At 39.2% G+C, this 25195-nt stretch overlaps 2 protein-coding genes across 4 annotated transcripts; one reads left to right on the top strand and one right to left on the bottom strand.

Annotated features, from left to right (window-relative positions):
- The first annotated feature begins 353 nt into the window (after positions 1-353).
- LOC143851370 (protein SHORT-ROOT-like) lies at positions 354-3095 on the top strand. The gene is made up of 2 exons (XM_077360772.1): positions 354-1924; positions 2235-3095. The coding sequence occupies exons 1-2, from the start codon at positions 1172-1174 to the stop codon at positions 2895-2897; spliced, it is 1416 nt and encodes a 471-aa protein (XP_077216887.1). The 5' UTR covers positions 354-1171; the 3' UTR covers positions 2898-3095.
- Positions 3096-7935: 4840 nt separating this feature from the next.
- On the bottom strand, positions 7936-24663 carry LOC143851298 (uncharacterized). Of its 3 annotated transcripts, XM_077360676.1 has the most exons (5): positions 24533-24663; positions 24168-24371; positions 22196-22766; positions 8909-9398; positions 7936-8487 (listed from the first exon to the last, which is right to left on the bottom strand). In XM_077360676.1, the coding sequence occupies exons 3-5, from the start codon at positions 22736-22738 to the stop codon at positions 8123-8125; spliced, it is 1398 nt and encodes a 465-aa protein (XP_077216791.1). In that variant the 5' UTR covers positions 22739-22766; positions 24168-24371; positions 24533-24663; the 3' UTR covers positions 7936-8122. The 3 variants fall into 3 exon arrangements, with proteins under 3 accessions (XP_077216791.1, XP_077216790.1, XP_077216792.1); XM_077360675.1 differs by having other exon boundaries at positions 24168-24632; XM_077360677.1 differs by having other exon boundaries at positions 22196-22686; positions 24168-24631.
- Positions 24664-25195: the final 532 nt, after the last annotated feature.

The raw sequence follows: 25195 nt of genomic DNA, 5'->3' as shown, positions 1-25195 counted from the left end.
TAGAGAGGAAGCAGAATTTGAGATTGGTATTAGGGTGTGATTTTTAGATAGATAGAGTAATTTGAGATTGGGATTAGGATGTGATTCTTAGATGGATAGAGTAATTTGAGATTGGGATGGGGGTGTGATTCTTAGATGGATAGAGTAATTTGAGATTGGGATTAGGGTGTGATTCTTAGATGGATGAGAGTAATTTGAGATTGGGATTAGGTGATTCTTAGATGGATTGTGGAGAAGTAATGTATATATTCATGGATCTCTAGATGACCTAATTAGTTGAGTAAAGTGTAGTTTTAGGGTTTTGAGATGGGGAGAGAAGAAGCTAGAGCTTAGATGGGTAGCTTAGGCTATTAGGTTTTAAAGCACTTGAATGGTGTTTATAAATAACTGCTATAAAGTTGGGTAAAAGAGAGACATAACATGACTTAGGCGAAAAAGAAAACAAGAGAGAGAGAGAGAGAGAGAAAAGAACTAGATTTTGGAGATAGATATTGTCATAGAAATCAATATTCAAAAGCCAAAAGTGGTAGATCGTATAACTGTGCTTACACATGTATGGGCTGAAATGGTATAGAAAATAAAAAAGGAAGGGAATTTTGACAGAGTTTGGAGAGTGATTAGGGGGCAAGGAATTTGAAGGGTGGAGTGGTTGTGGGTTTGATGATGAGATGCACGCCTGCAGCTTTTCTGACTCTCCCCCAAGCCCTTTGGCACGCCTCTCTCTCTCTCTCTCTCTCTCTCTCTCTCTCTCAAAAACAGCCCACTAAACACTCGACTTTGATATCTTTTCATGCTCTTTTGTCAGAGAAAATTCCTTTTCTAAAAACCAGGTAGTCTCTCTACCATCCCATCTAAGTTTGAAGAGAAGACCCATACCAGTCAATCCACCTTAAAATAATAACAAGAGTGACAGAGAAAGAAAAAAAAACAGAAAAGAGAGTCTCAAGGCTAAACCTTTTATCATACACAAAATAATCCCACTCATCGCTCATAAAAAAAACCAACTCTCCTTCTCACTTAGTTGTTAAAAAACCCCTTAGAATCCAACCCCGAGATCCTCCTTTTCTCTCTCCCTTCTTCCCTTTCCACTCCACTCATAAAAGCACCAAACACCCATATCCCCAATCCAAAAGTCCCCTTTCTATGTAGTCCTTGATGTGGGCTTGCTTAGATGGATACCTTGTTTAGGTTAGTTAGTCTCCAACCAGACCAATCTTTCAATTCAAGTATAACCTCAAGTAGTTCAAGATCCTCACAACAAAACCACCACTACGTATACCCACAAGAATGCATCCACCTTTTCATGGATGAAGACGATTTATCTTCTTCTTCTTCAAGACGCTTCAACCCTTACCACAACCAACCCTCCGCATCTCAAACCCCCACTTCCACTACCCCCACTCCTCCCTTCGAATCCTCGCAATTCAACTTAGAATTCCCAACTTCTAACAATTGGGCTTCAAATCTCCTCCTCGAATGTGCCAATGCAATCGCCGAAAATAACACCAACCGCGTCAAACAACTAGTTTGGATGCTCAATGAACTCAGTTCTCAGTATGGTGACATCGATCAAAAACTCGCCGCCTATTTTCTTCAAGCGATCTTCTGCCGGATAACAGACTCCGGCGAGCGGACCCACAGGACTCTGATGTCGGCCTCCGATAAGAATTGTTCCTTCGAATCGACCCGAAAAACGATTCTGAAATTCCAAGAAGTTAGCCCATGGACCACTTTCGGCCATGTCGCTTCTAATGGTGCAATTTTGGAAGCCTTTGAAGGGGAGAACAAGCTTCATATTATCGATATAAGCAATACGTACTGCACCCAGTGGCCCACTTTGCTAGAATCATTGGCGACTCGAAACGATGACACACCCCACCTCCGACTAACAGTGCTTGTTGGTGATGGCACCGGAGTGCAGAAGGTAATGTGAAACAACCAATTTCTCCAAAATTTTAAGCTATTAGCGTTGATATTAATTAATCATTCATACTTCAACATTCCTCCCATGTGTAGACGATCTCTTTTTTGAACTCGCCATACACGTGAATTTTTAATATCATGTAATTGTTGGGTTTTGAACCTTGACCCGTCGTGTAACTGAAAGGAAATACATATGAATTTATAATATCAATGAGTTGTTTGGTTTTGAACACAGGACCTATCCTGTAGCAATAACTCTATACCATGTGAAACAACCAATTGATGTTAATTAATCATTTATACTTCAACAGGTAATGAAAGAAATCGGAAACCGAATGGAGAAGTTTGCACGATTAATGGGTGTTCCGTTTAATTTCAACGTCGTCCATTACTCCGGCGACTTGTCAGAGGTGAATTTCGGGGAGTTAGAGATTAACGAAGATGAAGCATTAGCGATAAATTGTGTAGGGACATTGCACTCTATTGCACCGGTGGGGTCCCGCCGGGATGGGGTGGTTTCAATTTTCCGGCGACTTCAGCCGAAGATTGTGACGGTGGTGGAGGAAGAGGCTGATTTTTATGAGGGTGGTGATGCTGGTGATTTTGTTAGGGGATTTGAGGAGTGTTTGAGGTGGTTTAGGGTTTATTTTGAGTGTTTGGAGAAGAGTTTCCCACGTGTGAGCAATGAACAGTTGATGCTCGAGCGTGCGGCAGGGAGAGGGATTGTTGATCTGATTGCGTGTCCTCCGGTGGAGTCTGGAGAGAGGAGAGAGGTGGCGGGGAGGTGGTCGAGGCGGCTCCGGGCGGGCGGGTTTGTTCCGGCGGCTTTTAGTGATGACGTGGCGGATGATGTGAGAGCGTTGCTGAGGCGGTATAGAGAGGGGTGGAGTATGACACCTGGTGGTGATGGTGGTGGAATATTCTTGAGTTGGATGGAACAGCCTGTGGTGTGGGCTTCTGCGTGGAAGGTCTGAGTAGAATTTGGTATGGGTTTGAGAGAGAGAGAGAGAGAGAGAGAGAGAGAGAGAGAGAGAGATTGTTTTGCTTGAATAGAATACAAGGGAAAGATTGTTTTGCTTGAATAGAATACACTCATACATTGAGAAAAAAATGTTAAATGGTTTTGTTTTTTCGGGAGAATATGATAATCTACTACTCCTTTGTGTTGACAATGGCACTAATCTTTTCATTTTGCACACATAATCAGTGTTTCAAAACGCAAATGCTGGTTAAAATGCGGCCAATGGAAATCCTAGTCGACTCGGTAAGATTCGGTCGAGTACTCAGTTGATACGGTTAAGTACTTGGTTGACGCGATCATAACTCAAAGTACTTGGTTGATGCGATCATAACTCAGGAGAGTCAAAGGAGTTTTGATTTACTTAATTTATAAGGCAAAATGCGGACTTGCACAGGAAGGGTGGAGAAGTTAAAAGGGATTCAACTCAGGGGAGTCCACCAAAGTTTTGAAACTATGTTTATAATTGTCAAAAAACTAGGGGAACCTGATCAGGAAGGCCTTTAATAAACTAGGGAGTGCCATTATCTAATTGCCTTTGCATTAGAAAATATAGAAGGAAACAATCTGTTGTTTTCTGATGAAAATGAAGAGAGAGAGAGAGAGAGAGAGAGAGAGAGATGGGTTTTAGTGGGGTGCACGTTGTGTGTATGGGTTTTGCCTTTGTTGCTGTCTAAGTGGATTTGAGAGGGTTGAAAGGGTCCCTCTCCCTCAAAAGACTCCATTACTACCCACTACTATCATTGGCATGTTTTGAGGAGGGGAGACCTTTCTGGCCCACACGGCTAATAGTGGGAGCTGCTTTTTAGGGTTTTTACAGCCTGCCTTCTGATGAAGACACATGCCTCTGTTTTCTTCACCTCCCACTCTCTCCACTCAAAAGATTGACTCTCTTTACAGCTTAGTCTCTCCCCACAGATTAGTCTTTTCATGAGGACACATACCTCCACACACTCTCTCTCCCTCTCTCAGTCTTTTGATGAAGACATGCTTCCATTCTCTTCACCTCTCTCTCTCTCTCTATGTATGTTTTTCTCTATCTTTTGATGAAAACACTTGCCTCCATTCTCTTCACCCCACCTTTATATTTTTTCTCTAAGTCCTTTGATGAATACCGCCTTGCTCTTTGCTTAGTTAGTTTTTGTTGGAACTTATTGTTCTAGTCATTTCTTGAAATAAAGTCATGAAAATGATGGTGGAGCTGGTCTTTTAACTTTCAAGGTGGCAAATTATAAGAAATCCAGTAGAAGCTACAATTGCGGAATTCACACCTAACAAACTTTGAATTGTTCTAATTCCTCATGCATGTTGCAATCTAACTGTCTTGCTTGCTCTTTGGATGCCACCAAAATTTGTTTTGAATCTAATAATTAGTTTTGACTCAAAATCAATTCTCAAAATCCAGAAGGAACAGCGCTTTTGCGTCATCTAATCATCTCAATGCTTGGGCTATGATCCATGTTCCCAATTATCTAATGATCCCAATATGTATACATGTGTACCATATATGTGGTACTATTTCTCCCAAAATAGTTGTAAGAATAAAAAAATTGAGTAATGCTACAGAGACGAGAGTCGCACCGAACACGGGACCGAACAAATGGGTTCTCGCCAAAAAAATCACAAGTGACGTGAGTATACCTTAGTTTTAGGAAAATCAACAAAAAAAAGTAATTTTTTTTCCACACATGGCACATTCTCATTGTTGGTCTCTCAGTCTCCGTATCATTTTCCAAAAAGATAATGACAACCACAACAAGGTACCCTAAATTGGGGTAGTTTTCTTTGTCATCAAAATTGACTTAAGATTAGGTTAGGGATGGAGATTTGAGTTAGGTTTAAGAAGTATATTTATGAAAAGGTCTTCTCTCTCGTATGAGTATATGTATAGAACTTCATTAAAATAAGTTTGGTTAGGTATGGTGGAGAACGTCAGGATTGTTGTGTAGGTCTAAACTTACGTAAGGGATTTAAGGAATATGGGGATAAACAACAAGATTAGAAAATGGTGGACCTTCTTCATTGGTGTCTAAAATTATATGGACACCCTACCATGGGTCCCATCAACCCTCTAATCTTAAAGAATCCCAACAATCTTTGGATTTGAAATCTCTCTCACTTGACTTGATGACGGAAAGAATTGGGTGTTGATTTATAATGGGATGTATGGCTGTTTACATGGGAGAGTTTCACTCAAAGTAAACAAGCCACATGCGATGTATATCTTTGAATCCTAGGTCGCTAAGTTAGGTGGCATGTCACGCTTCCAAGCCACAAACATACATACATGTTCACAACACGAGGCTCAAGGGTGCGACAACGCCGTACACCTGTAATGCAAGCTTCACAAGCATATAAGAATAGCAAAGCAATAATCAAAACCATCTGCAATAATCTAAATAACTAAAATTAAATGTCTTACATTAATCCAATAATCAAATTTCAATTCCTTTCCAAATCTCTCATCTGACCCGTAATCCCATAAAAATCAAAATACGTAATCAAATGACATAGTCTCAATCAATCCTAAACAATACTCACTATCTAACAAATGTAAAAGTGCTGGAAAGTAATAATAATAAAAAATCAAAAATCACGCCTGCTTCTCCTCGTTGGCTCCACGATGATCAAACTCTGAAAAATAAAGAACCACAGTCAGCTGAAAAGCTCAGTACATAATAACACACTACAAAAGTGGGGTCATGCATGCTACAAAGGAAAGGTTCACAACTGAATGAAAATTATTTAAGTCACAAGTGAAGTAATTAACACAAGTTCAATGTTGAGGAGTAAGGTTCATAAAAGATGTCTCATAATGTCACAACGAAGGGAGTCACAGGTTTTGATGGTCATAGAAGGGAAACTCATATAGGTACGATACCACCCCGAGACCATCGGCTTAGTCCAAAAAGAAAGTTATTTTCACCCTGACTGTCCACGAGTCAACAAAGCGAGTTATTGCTTTCACCTCCCACGGTGTCAAAACTAGTTCCTAAGTTCACACACCTGTCGACAGGGCCAACGTTTATCCCCCATTGGCGGGGCCATAGTTCTTATGTTCACATATAGGCTAATGCCCATGGCCCACTAACGGGGGTCTTTTCTGAGTTCACATAACCTAAGCCTCTCAATAGGTGTTCAAAGTTCGCATAGTTCGAAAGAAGGTGTTCAAAGTTCAAAGTGAGTATTTCACATCAGTTCTGCATTAGATTCATATAGCAAAGGATGTCAGTCTAAAGGTTCATAGTTCCGAGAAGATTGTGAAGGTTTTTCACAAAAGTTTTAAGTTAGGAGAGATACATCCAATGAGTATATCAATTAACAAGGCTCTATAGAGTCTAATTAATGAAAGTGATTAAGCATGCAAGACCCAATAAAGATCTAAATTTTTGTTCAAAAGTTTATATATTCAAAGAAGTTAGGTTGTGGTCAAAAGTTATGATATCGAATGGTAAATCGCAACACTAAAGTAGTAAGAAATTACGTACCTCGAATGACGAATATATATCCCTTAAGCAATTTTTAGGGCACGATACATACCCAAACAATGGCATTCATATCAATAAATAGACCTAGGATAGTGGCCAAAGCAGTGATTAAAACCTCCCAAAATTAAGAAAAATACTTCAAAATTTTCACTGGGGTCGGAAGTCTGACACTATTCATCAGACGCCTGACACTATTCATTCAGGCGTCTCTGAGACTTCTGAAATAAAATCACACTCTCGGGTTCTCGACTCACTATTCATCGGACGCCTGACACTATTCATTGACTGGTTTTCTGTGAAAATTCCAAATTCGTCCCGATTTTTCTCAAACTTCAACGGGTCATAACGTTTTTTTTTAGCTCCGATTCGCGCATGGTGAAGATTCCTAAAACTAAAATTCTATGACATAACGGCCAGATCTTGGGTTCGTTGGGGATCGAAGGGCGATACCAAACCCAAGGAATCCAAGATCAGTCAAAGAGTTCTTATTCTAAGTCATATCGATCACTAATCATACCTTTTAAATACTTTAATCCTTGTTTTAGTGTTCTTAATATGCTATGTCTTATACAGAACATAGATCTTACCTCGATTTGCGTTCTCTCTTTCCAAATTGTGCTCTTCCTCTCTTTCTCCACGTCGATCTTCTCTCAGGGCTGCAAAAACGGTTTAGGGTTTCTTAATCTCTCTTAAAGTTGTATTTATAGGCTTTTCTAAAGAAGCCCTAATTCTAATTCTAACTCTAATGACAAAATTGCCCTTAATTCACAAGGGGACGAATTTTTAAGGGAGGGCAATTTCGGGTATTTACATGGCAACACCAAGTTCCAAAGAGTCCTACTACGGAGACCGGCTGCCTAACCAAGAGGGTAACTGGTCAAATCCCTACATGCCACATCACACAGGGATCCGTATTTTTGCCATTTTGAGAAAAAAACAAAGCAAAAGAAACATGGGGAAGTTGTTTTCAACATGTGAAGAGGCTATTCTCACTTCCAACTGTTTGGTTCCATTCTCACTTCCAACTGTGTTACAATCATGGTTTTAAAATTTAGCAGGACCAAAATTTTAAAAGGAAACTGAAATTTAAAAATTTCTGCCGAAATTATAAGATTCACACTGAAACGGAAATTGCCGCCAAAATTTTGTTTTCGGCTGAGACCGAAACTGAAATCTCAAACCTGGGTTACCATATCATTATTCAATTTCAAATAATTGTTGAATTTTCGTGAAAACCCGAAAATTTTAGGATGAGGATCCGTTCAGTGGGACCTACGGTTGATCATCAGAATTAATGCTTACAGGGTATGTCCACATAGACAGTGTACATATATAAGGCCTTTATTAGGATTTTACAAATGGAAAATGGCTCTCTTTATATTTTACACTTTTTTAATTAACTGTTGGGGGTCTATTACAGTTTTGAAGTCTCCATCTTTTGTGCCAGTAAATAGATACTCTAAACCACAATGGAATCACAAAATTGTAGTGCATGAACAAACAATCCATAGAAATCTATTGGCTTGATTATTAAATTATCTTTAATCACATGGGTGGTCCCTCACACAAAAGTTACTTAAGGGAAAGATTACAGGCCCACAACCTATAATGCAATGAAATCAATACTGATGATATGATACATAGTAATCAGTAAACAGATGCTTTGTATCAGATATAACTCTATAGATAGTACTCAACCTTGGGCTCTTCTCAACCAGTCTGGAAGTCTCCATCTTTTGTGCCAGTAAATAGACACTCTAGACCACAATGGGAACCCAAAATTGTACTCTAGAGGCTCATCGGCCGCTCCCCCTACAGTCAAAGGCAACCACACGTACCTTGAGTCTCTTAACTCCGCCGGATTCCACCTATCGGCCATGAATATAAAAGAATCCGGCAGCCCTGGCAGCGGCAAAACGAAAGTGCTTTGCGAGAAAAAGGTTGTTGCTCTGAAGACCTTGTTCCCCCCTACACAAGGGTTCCCCATTGTTTCCCATGGACCCATCATAGACTCCGCCGCATGAACATATGCTCTGTTAGGAGCCCACCCTGAGCAACCTGTGTTGAAGTAAAAATGATTAAATAACACCAACTCTAAGTTTTTGGAGTAATTGGTTATCTCACATGGTATCAGAGTTATTGCCTCGCAGCAGGTCTGGGTTCAAAACCCACAACTCCATGATATTAAAAAAACCCACGTGTATGGCCGACCCAAAAGAGGGGCCACATGTGCCAAGAGGGGCCACACGTGAGGGAAGTGTTTAAGGCCCTGTTCATATAAGATTATGACAGCCGATTGTGAGACTCGAGACTCTGACAATATATTGGACTCAAAATTACGTTTAATTTTGAGTCCAATAATCAGTTTGGGGCTCACAATTGGTTGTCACAATCTCAAACGAACAGGGCCTAACTATAAATGATTAAATAACACTAATTCTAACAGCTTAAGCTTTTGGAGTAATGTTTTGTTTCAAACCTGAAGTGATCATGTAATAAGTCCCTTCGTGCTTGAAAACTGCGGGGGCTTCTCTATGTCTCCCAACTAAAACCCTTCTCATCACCCTAGTAACATCGAGATAATCGTCTGTGAGAGGGCCTATGTGAAGCTCACTGTTATCTTCAGAAGAGTAGATAAGGTAGGCCTTGCCATCTTCATCTTTGAAGAGGGTCATGTCTCTACTGTCAAACCCGTGTGGGCGTTGGCTTTTGAGATACTTGAAAGGTCCTGTAGGGGAGTCACCAACAGCCACGCCCACGGAGGCTTTCGTATAGTTAACATCATCAATATGCATCCACATTACATACTTTTCTGTCTGGTCATTGTAGATTACCTTCGGTCTTTCGAGCACGTTGGACTTGTGCAGGTCATGGGTGATATTTTCTTCTTCTCCTGGAAGCACAATGCGCTCATGCGTCCACGTCCACAAGTCCTTTGAAGAGTAGCAGCTGACTCCAATAATATCAACCTGGACAAACCAACAACAATTGCTAATAAGCTTAAGTTTATAAGGAATAGAAACTAACCCATATAGTTAGTTGTCGATGCACATTTCTAACCAGAATTATGCAATGCGAATAGAACAAGTTTCCAAATGTACCAAGAGTGGTAAGCAAAATATTAGTTTGGGAAAAATACAGATACACCCCCTCAACTTTCTGACATTTTCAACTTTAACCCTGACTTTTAAAAGTCACCAACTACACCCCTTGAGGTTTCAATTTGTATAAGGTAGACCCCTCAGTTGACGGTTCATCCACAGATCGAAGGCTTAGGATGATCCTATGGAGCTGATTTTTTGGGCACACCCTATCTATGTTAGGGTCCATCAAATGAACGCTTTGGATCATCCAAACAATGTAGGCCCACTGTGTTTTTGGTAGTGTTTGACTTCGGTTATGGGGTTTGGAGGGTGGTATGGCGTCTTCATTAGCATTGATAGTGTTTCAAAAGAGGAGGTCTACCTTATACAAATTGAAACCTCAGGGGGTGTAGTTGGTGACTTTTAAAAGTCAGGGTTAGAGTTGAAAATGGCAAAAAGTTGAGGGGGTGTGAGTGTATTTTCCCCTATTAGTTTATATCTTCATAGTTCAAGTATCAAAGTGGGTAAAGATGACAGTTTTCCACTTTTGATATTGCTGGTAATAATAGAATGTTTTTTCCACTGTTTACATTGCTAGCAAAAAAATAAATATAGAGAAAATTAATGCAAAAAGGATTGAAATCCTCTTTACAAACAAATAAGATCCGCAATCAATATTCAAGCTAGGAGTTTAAACGGTTAAGACCAAAACTATTGTTTCCTCTGAATATATATAGTTAGGGTTTCTACTCTAAAATTGCCCTCGTAAAAAGAAGGGAAAAATAGAGACACGATAGAAGATGTTTGATTGAAGGGAATGAGGGATTGGACAATGGCTTCTCTAGGTAAGTATATAGTACAGAATTGTGGTGTATTTCAGCGTGCATGTAACTCGATGTATCCCGAAAAAACCAACATAACCTCATACTTCTGTTGAACTACTTCACAAATCCCTCACACGTGTATGTTTTCACATGTTGTAAATGACTGCGACCTACGGGACAAGCTTCTACACATATACATGTGTTTTCTCAATCACATAGGGTTAATAGTGTTCCGAACCCAATCAGACAGTGGAAAATTAAGGAGATAAAATATTACATCAGCATGTCTCATAGTCCTATCACCACTACACAATGTTTCATGGACTAGTCTCGGCTTAATTATTTCATTATGTATTCTAACACCTCACTCATTTTGGAGATATAGGTTCCATCCGACTTAGAGAATTTTAAACAATTCAATCATCAACATGTATGTACATAAGAGAGAACAAAGACGAACAAAGATCAATGACAATAAAAAATTTACTTCCCAAGGCCAGATTCGTAAAATCGTAACAAATGGGATCTTGAAGACGACAACAATAGAGCTGGATCTCAACAAGATGCTTCAATTAATGCTTGCTAGAGCAAAGACGCACATAATATTGCTTAGTGGAGGCCTCTAAGTGTGAATCATGAAGGACCATTAGCACATTCATTTCGCCTCATTATTCTAAGCCCAATGGATATGACTTTATTATGTACGAAGCTCATTATGGTCTCTCTCAACTACTATATGAACAAAGGTTGAGATTTCAAAAGAAAAAATCAGGAACAACCAACACAACACAAATGGATTTAACAAAAAAAAGCCTTTAAATGCCTAACTGCATCAATTTTGGAAGCTCATTATTTTTTTTTGAAAGATGACAAATCTCATTAATATTTAGAAAGCATTCGGGAACAAAGGAGTCCCATCCTGCAGTACAAAATATTAGGTTGAATTGGCAAGGGCATACCTAAAACCAGTATAAAGGTAGCAAACTCTAAAAGACTATTCCTTTCCTCAATTGTACTACGCATGATTCTTGAACTACTCCTGATTTTAATCTGCACATAGATCTTTCATATATTCCTTTGTCCATTCCTTTCTTGACTAAAACAATAAGAAAGACTCCCAGCCCAAAAAGCCTCGGCTAGCGAAAGACCACGGTCTCTCAAGCTATGGAGGAATTAAATCATTTCTCAACACATCTAGGATCTGGAATTACCTACCGCATAAATAAACCCTGCAACACATTCATCACAACAAGTCACCTTACCCACAGCCGAAAGGATTGATACCAACATCACAAATTCCACCACCCCCGTACTAAGTTCCATGCTTCCTGCGGCCTTCCTCTTCCCACCCATGATCTATGACTTATATGAAACAGAATCTTCATGACTAGATAGGGTTCCATCAGAAAAACAAATCCGCAATTAACGGATTCACCTTACATAAGCTCTTTAGTAGACAATGCGGGCTCCCTGGAGCAACCAGTCATAACATCTACTCGAGATAAGTTCTCTTATTCTCACAATTCAAGTTCTGATTCGCCCGCTTTGCCTTTCTCTAATTTTTCACCTGCCACTCTGGATTGCATTGCAAGGAACATTTCTCTGGTCTTGCCTATATCCTCCTGATAAGAGATCCCAAAAACATCTCCCATTGCTAAGAAATCGTTAAAACCCTCCAGTTCTGGGTGCCCAGGTTCATCGGGAGTCGGGGGTAACAAGACACCCTTTCCTTTATCCTTTCTACTGGATTCACTAAACTGCACTAGTCGCCGATCCTCTTCCACCACTGGGAACCCTTGCCCCTGTTCCGAGACAGCGCCCAGGCCCTCACGCCTTCACGCCTAATTCCCAAATTTGAGATCGCCATTTGCTTCTCCTCCTCCCACAGACGCCTTCGGGTTCGCCTTTCCTTTTCCAAAATCTTATTGAAGATGGGCAAATTATGAAGGGGCGTGTGATGTTCTTCCTCGCTATTCATGGTGGTCCGTGAAGGAGACGGTCCTGGGATTCAACCACTTGCTGCCCTTTCCTTCATCCATTGTTTCTTAAGAGGGGAGAGTAACACCTCACCAGGTGTAGGTGATTCCTTTCTTGCTAGCTTTTCATTATACTTAAGATTTTTGAAGAGATCCAGGTCTTCATCCACCAGGGTAATTTCACCCTTGACTACACTGCTTTTGTCCTCAAATCGATCAGTGCCAGACATACTTGAGCTAGGCAAATTTTTCAGGGTTCGAAAGTAATATTTTGGAAGCTCGTTGTGGTCTCTCTCTCAACGACTATATGAACAAAGGTTGAGATTTCAAAAGTAAAAATCAGTAACAACCAACACAACACAAATGGATTTAACAGAAAAAAAGCCTTTAAATGCCTAATTGCATCAAGTTTGGACTAGCTGAATCATTGTGGCCCACAGCATGCCACGATCCCACTCACCTGACTTGATCGCGACATTAAACTCTTTTTATCTCATTGTTTGTCCCAGCTTTAGTAACCTTCTTATAAAATGAGTTTAATTTCCAGTAAATCTTTACCATTCAAAAAATAAATAAATCAAGCACCTCCTTATCAACTTCGAAACTGCATTTTATGTAACTTCAGGTCATGCATACATTCATATTGAAATAAAAACTAATTGCAATGCACATTAAAAACTATGCCACTCTTTCACTTTTCCTTCGCTTTTCCTAGCAAAACCCTAAAGATGCCTAATAGATCAAGAGGTTATCATCACCTGATTGATGTGGAACCAATGGTGATTGTCTTGGACTTCTGTTATCCGGTCAGATCAACAGACTGTATCATGTCCATGTGGCACATGTGGGGCCCAAAAATGATAATTAGGGAAGTGCCTAATTATGATTGTCATTTTAGCATTTTCTAGCAACAATTTTGTTATCTATGAGACTAGCATGATCAACAAGGTCTGTCTCCTTATCTTTCTCTCTCTCTTTATAGAGGTAGATATCCTTATATTTAGCACAGATCGTTCAAATTTGATCTTTGTCAACCAGAGGCTCAGGCTCCGGCTCCGGCTCGGGCGCCTGTTCCTAAATCATAGGCTATAGAACCAAATCCCACGTATAAAGAAGCCTAGGCAGACGCCGAAGCCTAAACTGATGCATCCGAGTCCGCAGAGTCTCCTCGGGGTTTCCTGGGATCCGTAGTCAATTTTCAGAATATGCCCGGGGGAGCTCGGGATTATGTCATACAGAATAGTTGTAGTAAAATCGAATGTTTCCTTGTGCAACAACAATACCTAAATACTTGAGGTATCTAAAATTCATCAGTGGAAGTGGGACTGCAATTGATTGTCTAAAGTAATAATGCCAACTGACTCATCACCATTGATGAGAGCATCGTCAGAATATATTGGCAAATCAGTCACCTTCGTCAAAAATGAACATTTTTGACATAATCATACTGAGAATAAACAGTTGATGGAGAGTCTAGCATTTACTGCACTCAACTGGGTATCTTACAAGTTGTTCACACCTAGGCCAATCATTTAACTGATGTGGTCTGGAGAATCTGCTACTGAGATGTTGAACCTATTAAGGGTTATTAGGAATTTGCTTAGTGTGTGTTGGTTACTTTGATAGTAAAAAAACCATGACTAGAGTCGCCGTATTTTTCCAACCTCATTATAGCATGGAGGAACTACAACAAAATATTTTCAATAAGTTGAAGCAGATTATTATAAATGAGACACTGTTGATTCCTCTTTTATGATGATAACTTCAACATGTCAGTGCAATTAAGATTGATTTGGCTCCAATTTTCATGAATGTACAAAGCATGGGCTGATTGTCACTTCGGTATGAATGGGTCACCATTTCACCCCTGTTTCATGTTGGTGGAGGAATTCAGATGGAGAAGACTGGGAATGCAGATCACAACACTATCTTGTCAGCGTGCTGTTGTTCATTAGTTCAAAAGCACCAATTTAAAGGGGCGTTAGTAAATATATGGAAAAAGGAGTGCAATTGAAAATAGATTAATTAGCCTCTTTGCATTGCGCGCGCGCGCGCACACACACACACACAGAGAGAGAGAGAGAGAGAGAGAGAGAGAGAGAGAGAGAGAGAGAGAGAGAGAGAGAGAGACTGTCCATGGGGGCATCATTGCTGATATATCACTGATAAATTGATCATTTCGCTCCCGTCGTTCTTCAGTTACAGGCCGGCCCCAAGTATAATGTTCCATGCTTACATGAAAAATAATAATGTGCCATTTCTTATGAGAGAATGACATTGTTAGAAGTGGAAAATTTTATAATGGATACAGGAAGATGAGCAAGTGACCAAAATCTTTTTCGTTCAATAGTATATTAATCCAACTTGAAGGGGTGTAAAATGAGCCATTAGATTAAATCCAGGTCCAATTACAGCAGTTTTGCTTAGATTTCATTCGAGTAGGTTTTTTTCAATGTCTTCATTAACTTGGATCTAGGATTTATAGCTCAAGGTGAAACGGTTCTTTACTTGGATGGATCAAAGAACATATTATTTCCATATCTCGTTATCATTTCAAATAAGATTATATAGATCAGTATAACTCTGTCAAAACCTGTGAGACATTCTACTCAGAATTCAATGGCCTGTTCACGAGTTAGAAGAAGAGGACTGGAACTGGTTTGGTGTCAAGCAAGACAGGGTCAAATCAGATATAGGCACACAGTTAGATCCATCCATCCAGCTAATCAGAAAATCGTCATATTAACCACATCCAGGGTTTTAGGTTTCGGTTTTGGTATACGTTTCAGTCGTGATGGAAACGGAAACGTGTCGATTTCTGATGTAGAACGATTCTATTGCTTTTAATCTTTCTTGGTTAGTTAGCATTAGATAGGATGTTAGAGATCATGTTTATCTTGATTGGTTACTTAAAGATAATGTTTATCCTTAGACCTGGCAAAACTGACCTGTGCCCGCGGGTCGACCCGGCCCACCCGCAAATTTGCGGGCAAGGGTTGGAATTTTCATGACCCGTGAAGGTCGACCCGCAGGTCACCCAACCCGCCAAAACATGGGTCGGGTCGGGTCGGGTTAACCCGCGGGTTTTGTGGATTTTGATTTTTGTTTAATTTTTTTTATTTAAAAAGATGAAAAACCAAAGGTCAAGATCAAAAGCCAAAACAAAGGGAGTTAGGGTTTTCACTTTTATGCCTTTTTAGGCCAAAACAAAGGGAGTTAGGGTTTTCTCTTTTATGCCTTTTCAGACTTAGGGAGTTAGGGTTTCTCATTTCTGTAACAGAAGAGAAGTGAAGAAGAGAAACTGAAGAAGACACCTTCGATCCAGCAACCATCCGAGCCGCCGGCTATTATATCTACCTCCGACCAACCTCCTTGCCGCTGGCCAACACCATTACCGCCAGCCCCCACCTCACCACTAGATCCAAACCATTTATTTACTTATTACAGTCATTTTTTATTTGTCTTACAGCCATGATTCTTTATTAGCACCAGTCCCTGCCCCCTTGAAGCTTTTCAGAAGAATCAGAACTTCACCTTGAGATTGCCTTCTCTGTAAAAAAATAAAATTAACCTCACCTTGAGATTGACATTACCTCAATCTATCAAGTTCTTTTTTTTTTAATGGTACTTTGCAAGTTCAGTTCTCCAGGTTTATCCGTTCTCAATCTATCAAGATCTTTACTCACCAAAAAAAAAAGTTCTTTACTTATCAAAGTAAATGATTTTTGGAAAAAATTGCGGGTGACCCGCGGGTCGACCCGACCCACCCGCACTGGGTACGGGTCACCTGGTTGTTGACCCGTAGGAATGCGGGTCATCTTGACCCGCGGGTCGACCCGACCTGACCCACCCGTTTGCCAGGTCTATTTATCCTAGCTAGTAATAGAGTTTAGAAATAGGATTTCTATAAATAGGGAATGATTGGTCTTGTGTAGACGAGATTACATTTTGAATGCAAATTCCAGTTTTACTGGTTTTTTGTGTAGAGGAGATTAAATTTTGAATGCAAATTCCAGTTTTACTGGTTTTTTTGTGTAGAGGAGATTACATTTTGAATGAAAATTCCAGTTTTACTGATTTTATCTTCTTCCTAGTGGATTCTAGGATTATTTTTATCAAAGAAGACGGTGCTCTTCCTCACCGGGTTGAAGACGGGGATCTCCGCCTATTCTGCACGCTTCTGCCTACATCAGTTTCGGATGCGAATTTCAGTGAAAATCATGTAAAATTATGGAATTTTATGGAAAGATATGCAAACGATAGTTATTTAAGATGAAAATTCGTTAAGTGTTAGAATAAGCACAAATACACACTCAAAAATCATCACACAAGAAAAAAAAAACACTTATAATGATTTAACAATAGAGATCATTTCACCTACAATGCGACGCAGCTCAAATAGGTTCGTTGCCCATCAAATAACCATTGGATCGCTTTGACATACGAGATTAAATGACATTGGAGTTTATTGCAAAAGGTATCTCCGGTAGCCCTTCTCCCCTAATTTTCTTAATCTTTAGGGCGAGAATATCGACCTCGCAATCCCGATCCAAATCCCAACAATCCCGATCCAAATCCCAATCATGGTGAAAAATGAAGGTTTCCATTTTTAACGGAGATTCTTTCTCTCGTTCCTTCCACTCATCGATTTTGATATTTTATTAGAAGAAAAGCGATCGAGAAAGGGAGAAAAGCAAGGTACAAGCCATTGGGATTGAACCTTCGTTTCAATTTTCTCTAATCGATCTCAATAACATAGCAGATTGAGGTAAGTTGTTCTTATATCCGTTTTGTCTCAAAAACCATCTCAGATCAGTTCTCTTCATGAAAACATCTTCCTTTCCTTGGCTTCTCTTTGTGAAAATATTTGTTCTCTTCTAAAATTGTTCTCGACTTGTCGGATTTGATGCATGTTTGATGGCCGGCAACTATGAAATTTTTTCATGGTAAATTAGTTTCTCCAAGTGGAGTGAGAGGAGTAGTGTGGGTGGGAGCATGGTTTTAAATTTCGGTGGAGACTGAAACCGAAATTTGGCGAAATCCCTTTTTCGTCCGAAATTTCGGAATTTTGGTCCGAAATTCTGATTTAATGTAATTTAAAAAAAAAAAAAAAAACTGTTACAAAATTTCGGCCTAAATTTCGAAATTTATTAAATAATCTTTTTTGTTTATACCAAATTTCGGCCCAAAATTTTGGATTTCGGTGGGGTCCAAAATAGGTACCGAAACCAAAATTTAAAACCTTGGGTGGGAGAGGGAGAAATTTGAGAGGCACGAATGAGTAGAGGGCTGTGGTTTTGTTATTTCGATTCTCCAATCACAACCATGCTGGCTGCTCTCTATACCTCACGCGATGCCTGTCAACCATGATTTATTTTTTTTCCATGTTAAATTAGCTTTTCCAGGGCCATGTTTAGCAACCATGTTTTCATGAGAAATTAGTTTCTCCAAGTGGTGTGAGAGGAGTGGCTTAAAAACGAGGAAAAATTCAATCAATCATATTTTGGGTTGAGTTTTTTGTTTCCTTGTTTTGCATACTTTTCTTACCCTCTCCTCACTCAGTCCCTTTCAGTACCTATCACTCCCACCCTTCCTCGCCAATGGGTAAGCTAATATTCCAAGGAAAAAAATTCACAGTAGCCAAACCTGCCCTTAGAGTCAAGAAAAAAATGATTTTTACTCTTTGGTCTATGTTCAAAGATTGCATGTAGCTGGATTGGGGTTGTAGTTTTAAAATTGAATAGTAATTTCGTGTTGATATAATATCTTTGATCGATCCATTTCTACAAGAAGTTCATGTAAGGTCTCTCAGTTGTGCTTGTTCTTCTTTCTGGATTACCCTTTTATTCATGTAAGACTTTTACTCTCTTGGTTTCGCTGCATATGAGCCTGACACTTGTACCCAGGTAAAATGTTCTACATAAAATTTAGCCTAAATGCAGTTTTAAAGGACTACTTTATATAGTACTATGTTATTTAACATATGATTTGGTTTTGCAGGTTTCTCTAACTTTCAAGATAACAATGTTTTAATATATGATTTGAGAGGCTAGCGAGATGACAAATGATATTCTCCTTGATGGGTCACCAATATTATGCTTTTCGTACGGAAGACATTATATTTGATGGTCAACGATGTAGGGCTTTTGTAACAGATGGTATTATCTTTACTGAATGAAATTTATCCAATTCTCTCGCAAAGAGAAGTCTCCAAAGATAACTTACTAATGTCTTTGATAACTTAAGAAATGTCAGGCACACAAGCCAGGCAACAGAGCCGGAGGTACTCTATTGGTCTGATCATTGCCATAAAGCTTGGGGTGCCCACTGTTATAATGTAGGCATAAATGATAGTCTCAACAAAAAGTCCAGGCCACATTGCCTCCCAGCATTAAGTTGTCTTTTGAAAGCTGGATGCATGCGAAGAGTCACATTATACTCAAGCAAGCACCCCTCATCTCCTTAATGAAGCTACAGGGGTTTGAACAGTAAAAGGTGCAATTGGACTGAACAAACATACATGATGAAAGCCAATGCATTTTTTATACTTAGTCAAATCTCTTATTGGCTGCCCCTGTTAATGCCAATTCTCAAACAGGGGGTGCTCATCCATGCCACTCACAAGACTTATCATGATAGATAACTCTCACTCATTAGAAAACTTACTGAACAGGAGAAGGATTAGAAATATAATAGAGGTGAAAAGCTAATGACTCAGAAAGCTTGGTAGATAGTCCGTAATGTTGAAACTCTCCTTGGCTGCAGTTGATATACCAGTCATGCAAGTCACTGTGGACTAAATCCACATTGTTTACTACTTCAAATTATTTACTACTTCAAATTACTAACTCGATGCACTTGCACCTGTCACTTAGTAGGAAACATGAGGAACTACCTTAACTGACATAACATCTAACTGAAATCGTTCATTTGATAGTAGCAAGAGGTTAATTAACTGCCTAAAACAATTGGCCTGGAAAGTTTTGCGCTTCTCTCATGGCGGAGTTGGAATGTCAGTCTGACACAATCTGTCATGGAGCTGCTGGATGTTGTGGCTCGAACACACCCACCACAGCTAAGGGAGCATGGCTCCTGCGAAATGTTGGTGTGATTTAGTCCTAAATGTGGCTACTATTAAAAATACTAAGAAAGAGAAGTACCTATTGTGTAACAGAAGGGAAAATGTGCCTCCATTGTTGGTTACTTGTCTGCAATGGTGATCTTTCGATTTCCTTTCTACCCATCCTTTCTCTGTGGATTGCGCAAGAAGCTAACTACAGAATGTAGACAGAAACCATATATATTAGAAACTTTTCTCAGGTGACCCTTTCTATTGCTTCATTTTTTTCGCATTTAGAAAGCTTCTGCAGTTTCTTGAGCATTTCCTGTTTTTAGGCTCAGTTAATACTTTGAAACATACATTGATATGTTCTCGATGCAAAAATTCACATTGACCTGAGCGACCCTAACACATCTGAACTACAGAATGTACACACACAAACACAAAGTACAACAACGTAGGAAAGCTGCCGCAACATGTGATGGGGATCGTAGACGTCCATTGCAGACTTATTCTAGGCGGGGCCGCACTCAGGGGACCCATAGGGATATTCTTGATATTTTTATTGTTCAGTAGCCATATTTTTGGGATTTGTTGGATTTATTACAATTATTTTGATCTTTTATTGATTTTAGGGGTATTTTAGTCTTTTATGATTGTTGGTCGCCAATATATACGCCAGATTATGACTTTTTGATTACTTTTGATGATTATTTGATTGATTACAGATTTGAGTTCTCCTTTCTCCTCCCAACTTCTTCTTCTTCTCCTCCGAACTTCTTTTCTCTCCCTAGCCTACATCAACATGGTGGGGAGAAGATCTGACTTTTCAATTGTCACACTGGTTAGGCTTGTCTGAAACAGGGATTACGCTATCCATGCCCGGTATCCATTAGTTTGATGCAGGGTTTCCCTTGTAAGAATCGTGGCAGCCAGAATCAAAAGAATCCGATGCCAAAAAGAAGCAATTTCCATTTACATTCTCCATCTCGATGAACCCTTCCTGTCGTATGGGATTTGCTTGTCTGAGAAGAGTAACTGCTCCTCTGCGGATTCGTCCGTGTACTGGGAAGAGTAATGGCTCCTCTGCGTCTTCATGTGTTGTTTCTGAGTGACTCCATCATAATACACACTCCCGTGTTTCTTCTTATCTCTTAGCCTCTTCTTATAGGGAGATATGAACATAGCTTTAATTCGGCCTCCACGTTCTGATCGGCCGATGAAAAAATGAAGAATCAATATCGAAAAGTTAAGGAAAAGAAGACATTTTCATGAAGAATAGATCAAAGATGGTTCTCTGGACAAAACGGATCTGAGACCAACTTACCTTGATCTGCTATGTTATTTAGATTGATTAGAGAAAATTGAAATGAAGGTTTGATCACAATGTCTTGTATCTTGCTTTTGTCCCTCTTTCAACCGCTTTTCTTCCCATACAATATCAAAATCGATGACAGGAAGAAACTAGAGAAAAAATCTCTGTTCAAAATGGGAACCTTCATTTTTTACTGTGATTGGGATTTGGAACGGGGTCGCGAGGACGATATTCTTGCCCTAAAGAATAGAAAAAGTGGGGGAGAATGGCTACCAAATACCTTTTGCATTAGGTTCCAAAGTCATTTAATCTCGTCCCTCAAAGCGATCTAACAGTTATTTGATGGCTAACGAACCCATTTGCATTGTATCGCGATGTAGGTGAAACGATCTCTTAACAATATCGAACACCTAATGACATGCACTCTTGCACGTCTGATAATGTAATTCATATAAATATTTATACATAACACACACATCACATTCCATACGCAATGCAGATCAATAAAATAATTCAATACATACTGCTATAGTATACCACTAATATAGTTACGGTTTTGATTTCAGTATATGTTTCGGTTTTAGTATACATTTTGGTAGGGATGAAAACGAGAATATTTCATGATTTTGTGTCGATTTCGATGGAAACTTAAAAACCACGAGCACATAATTTCATGCTTTAATCAAACATGCATATGCACCTTTCTACAAATAAAAAGACCACCTTCAATATGACTTTCTTTTATTTTCTTTCCCCTACACGTAAAAGTTCAAGCACACTTACTACTACCAACATCAATTAGCATTAAAAAAGATTCAATAAAAAAGAGTGCGAACCAAATGACACAAAAAAGACCGTAGGAATAAAGATGGTTCATAATAAGAGATTATAAACATGTATAACTGGATAAGGCAAGCAAAGTAAGTCATACACTTAAGCAGCAAAATTACCAATACAATCGAAAATTCTAAAAAGCAGAACCAACAGAACCTCAAATCAACATACACAAGGAAAAGTAATACAAGTTTAGACAAAACATAGGTTGCATCAGACCATGGTTTTAAATTTCGACCAAAATCCGAAATTTTGGAGTTCGGTGTGGACCGAAATGAAATGGTACGGAAACCGAAATTCCCGAAATTTACCAAATTTCATTGGAAATTTCGTCGAAATCTATAATAAAATAATAACTTTTAATTCCGTTAAAGAATTTTGATCGAAATTTCGTCCTAAAAATCCGGCTTTTAGTTAGCGAATACCAAATTTCGCTCGAAATTTGGGGATTTCGGCTAAAATTTCGGTTTTGGATAAGTCCGAAATTTTAGCCGAAACCGAAATTTAAAACCATGAATCAGACTGTTCATAAGAGTAAACTAAAAAAGAATAAAAAAATGATATCGTTTAAACGAAGTTAATTTTTATTCTCGGACTAGATGTTATAACATATTGCTTCAAGATTTTTGAAAAGGAAATGGCACGTAAGATTCAGATAAGTAATTCCAACTGACCCGTGCAGCTCCTTTTTTGTGTGCATGGTAGGTTGGACCATCTTTGTTTTCTCCATACCAATAGTACATCCCTGAATTTTCAACATACAAGATTCCTCCTCCATGTGCTTGAATAGGATTTCCATCTGTGTCCAGCCACTGCCTACCTGGATAGAAATACATACTATCATTCCTTGCCTTCGTCGGGTTTATAGCAGTTCTATGATCGGGAAAGAACAAAAGCCTGATTTGAGATGAATCATCAAGGAACTCGTCAATCAGGGAATGCCGCTTTCCTCCCATTCGTTTTGCGGCATGTGGAGACCGCTTGACTCTGGGTTGGATCGTAAAGTTCTCCTCCTCAACCTCTTCAAGTTCTCTTGTCAGTGGACGGTGGTTCAAGTGCACCTGGATCTCTCCCCTCTCCTTGTGACTTACAAGGGAATAAAAATGGATCATAAGAACACATCCTACCATGCTCCAAACAACAGTAGATAGCGTGCATCTGCTTCCTGCATTGCAACAGAAAGCAGATGATTTCCTTTGTTTGTTTCTCACCCTCATTTTCTCCTTTTCATCTCCAAGTCAAATGCTGAAGTACAGAAAATTCAACTTATATAGATCGAATTCAATCCAATTGAAGTTATATCCATGCTATCTATATTTTCAACAAAGTGTGAAACAGGAAGGCACAAGATTCATATCAAAACACAAAATTTTATGAAAAGAAGAAGCCTGCTAGTACTCACTGTAAGAGAATTGTTGAATATAATCTTATATGTCTGCATAAAACTATCACAGCATACTAACATTGACCAGAAATTCATTACCTACGGTAACACAATTATAATAGTCCCACATTAGAAGCGGAGAGAGAAAGTTCTTGGGTTATATGTGTAGACCGATGCGTTTTCCGCGGGAAAAACAAAACCAGGGAGGGCTGCGGCCTAGAACCGGACAATATCTACATGGATGGGCGGGGTGTTACAAATATGGTATCAGAGCCGTACCTCCTCTAGTACGATGTGCCAGCGAGGACGTTGGGCCCTTTAAGGGGGGTGGATTATAATAGTCCCACATCAGAAGCAGAGAGAAAGTTCCTGGGTTATATGTGTAGACCCTCATTCCCTGTGTAGACGCATTTTCCACGAGAAAAACAAAACTGGGGAGGGCTGCGGCCTAGAACCGGACAATATCTACATGGATGGTCGGGGTGTTAAAACAAATGACACGAAATTGACTTGTGTTGACATGAGAAGAAACACTCGCATTAACCCAAGAAAAGCTAAGGCCCCGTCCGTTTAAGATTATCTCAACCGATTGTGAGTGCCAAACTGATAATTGGACTCAAAATTACGTTTAATTTGAGTCCAATAATCGGTTTAGCACTCACAAACAGTTTTCATAATCTTAAATGAAAAGAGCCTAAATAAAAAGGAATTTACGGCCTTGGGTAAAAACACTCGGAACACTAACCCCCATAAATTAAAAACAGAAAAAAAAATTCAACAATTATTTTCCATTGAGGAATGCGATCATATTCATTCATCAATTTTTTTCTCATTAAAATAACATGGAGCGAATATTAAAATTAAAGCACCAATCCAAGCAATAAAACATAAATACACAGATAATTAATCCATTCACTGGAGAAAAATGATATTACCATGAACTATGATAGAAAAAAAAAAGCCATTTGAGGAAGAAACCATACATAAACTTAAAATAAAATGAAAATAAACATTTTTTACTTACATAAGTTGCAACCTTTGAATCAAAACAACAACAAATCATGCCAACCCATATGAAAGAAAATCCTTAAAATTCAAACCTAGATCACAGATCCAAGAAAAAAACAAATTCCCACATAAATCTTTTTAATGAAAGGACAGAGTAGATAAGCAAAAAAAAAAAAAAAACATATGCTTTCAATAAAAACACAGGATCATCTCTATAACTGAAAGGAAGAAGCTGAATACTTTAGACAACCTACCTGACAAGATCCTGATCATGAATGGTGTTCTTGCCACCATTAGCCAGAGAAAGAGCTCAAACTAATCCAAGTTCAGCTGCCCCTTCTCTTTCTTGAAAAATACAGTTGCAAAGGAAAAAATAAATGATTTGGATCACTTATTTGCTGTAAGATTGTGAAATCTCAAGAACCCAGTTCACCTTTTTTGGTAGCAACCAGTTTTACCTACAAAAAAACAGATACTTTTTTGGAATCAGGGTTTTAAAGATACAAAGGTGGCATGTATGGATGCTACATGTTAAGGAAAGATTAAGCTTTCTGTTCATTGGTGGATCTGGGCAAAACTGAAAACCAAAGGTCTCTCTCTTTTTGGTCTCATGTCTCACTTTTTTTAGCAGTGGAGGTGGGATTCCTCTTTCTTCTTCCTTTTTTCCATTTTTCATTCATTTTTTATGTTTTTAAATGATAGTTTATTGTAGGTACATCTGGAAGATTAGAATAAGATCTCTGGTCTTAATAATAGGGCTGCAACTCGAGCCGGGTAAAACCCGACCCGCATCGACCCGACCCGAAAATAGCCTGGGTCGGGTTCAGGTTTCATGGGTTTCGGGTCGAGCCGGGTTCAGCATTCAAAAGCCCGCATGAATCTCGGGTCGAGCCGGGTTTGAAGGGGCCCGACCCGCCCGACCCGAGTTACATAAGTTATAGTATGTACATTTTTTTCTATTGTTAGTTAAAAGTTAAAGGGATAATTACATTTACACCCCCTCTAGTTTCTAACACATCCACTTCCACCCCTATAGTTTAAAACGTGACAAATACACCCTTGTAGTTTCAATTTGTTTAAGGCAGGCCCCCTCAGCTGAAGGTTCGTCCATAGATTGAAGGGTTAGGATGATCCGATGGAGCTGATTTTTTGGGCACACCCTAACTATGTCAGGACCCATCAAATGAACGCTTTGGATCATCCAAACAATGTGGGCCCACATTATTTGGATGATTTTTTGGTAGTGTTTGGATTCGGGTAGGGGCCCACATTATTTGGATGA

Source organism: Tasmannia lanceolata, unplaced genomic scaffold (genome assembly GCF_043159265.1).
Source record: "Tasmannia lanceolata isolate RefF3 unplaced genomic scaffold, GAP_Taslan_0.1 ptg000018l, whole genome shotgun sequence".
In the NCBI taxonomy this organism is placed as follows: Eukaryota; Viridiplantae; Streptophyta; class Magnoliopsida; order Canellales; family Winteraceae; genus Tasmannia; species Tasmannia lanceolata.
The sequence above is the reverse complement of the archived record's forward strand: the minus strand, read 5'-3'. Positions and strand labels throughout refer to the sequence as shown.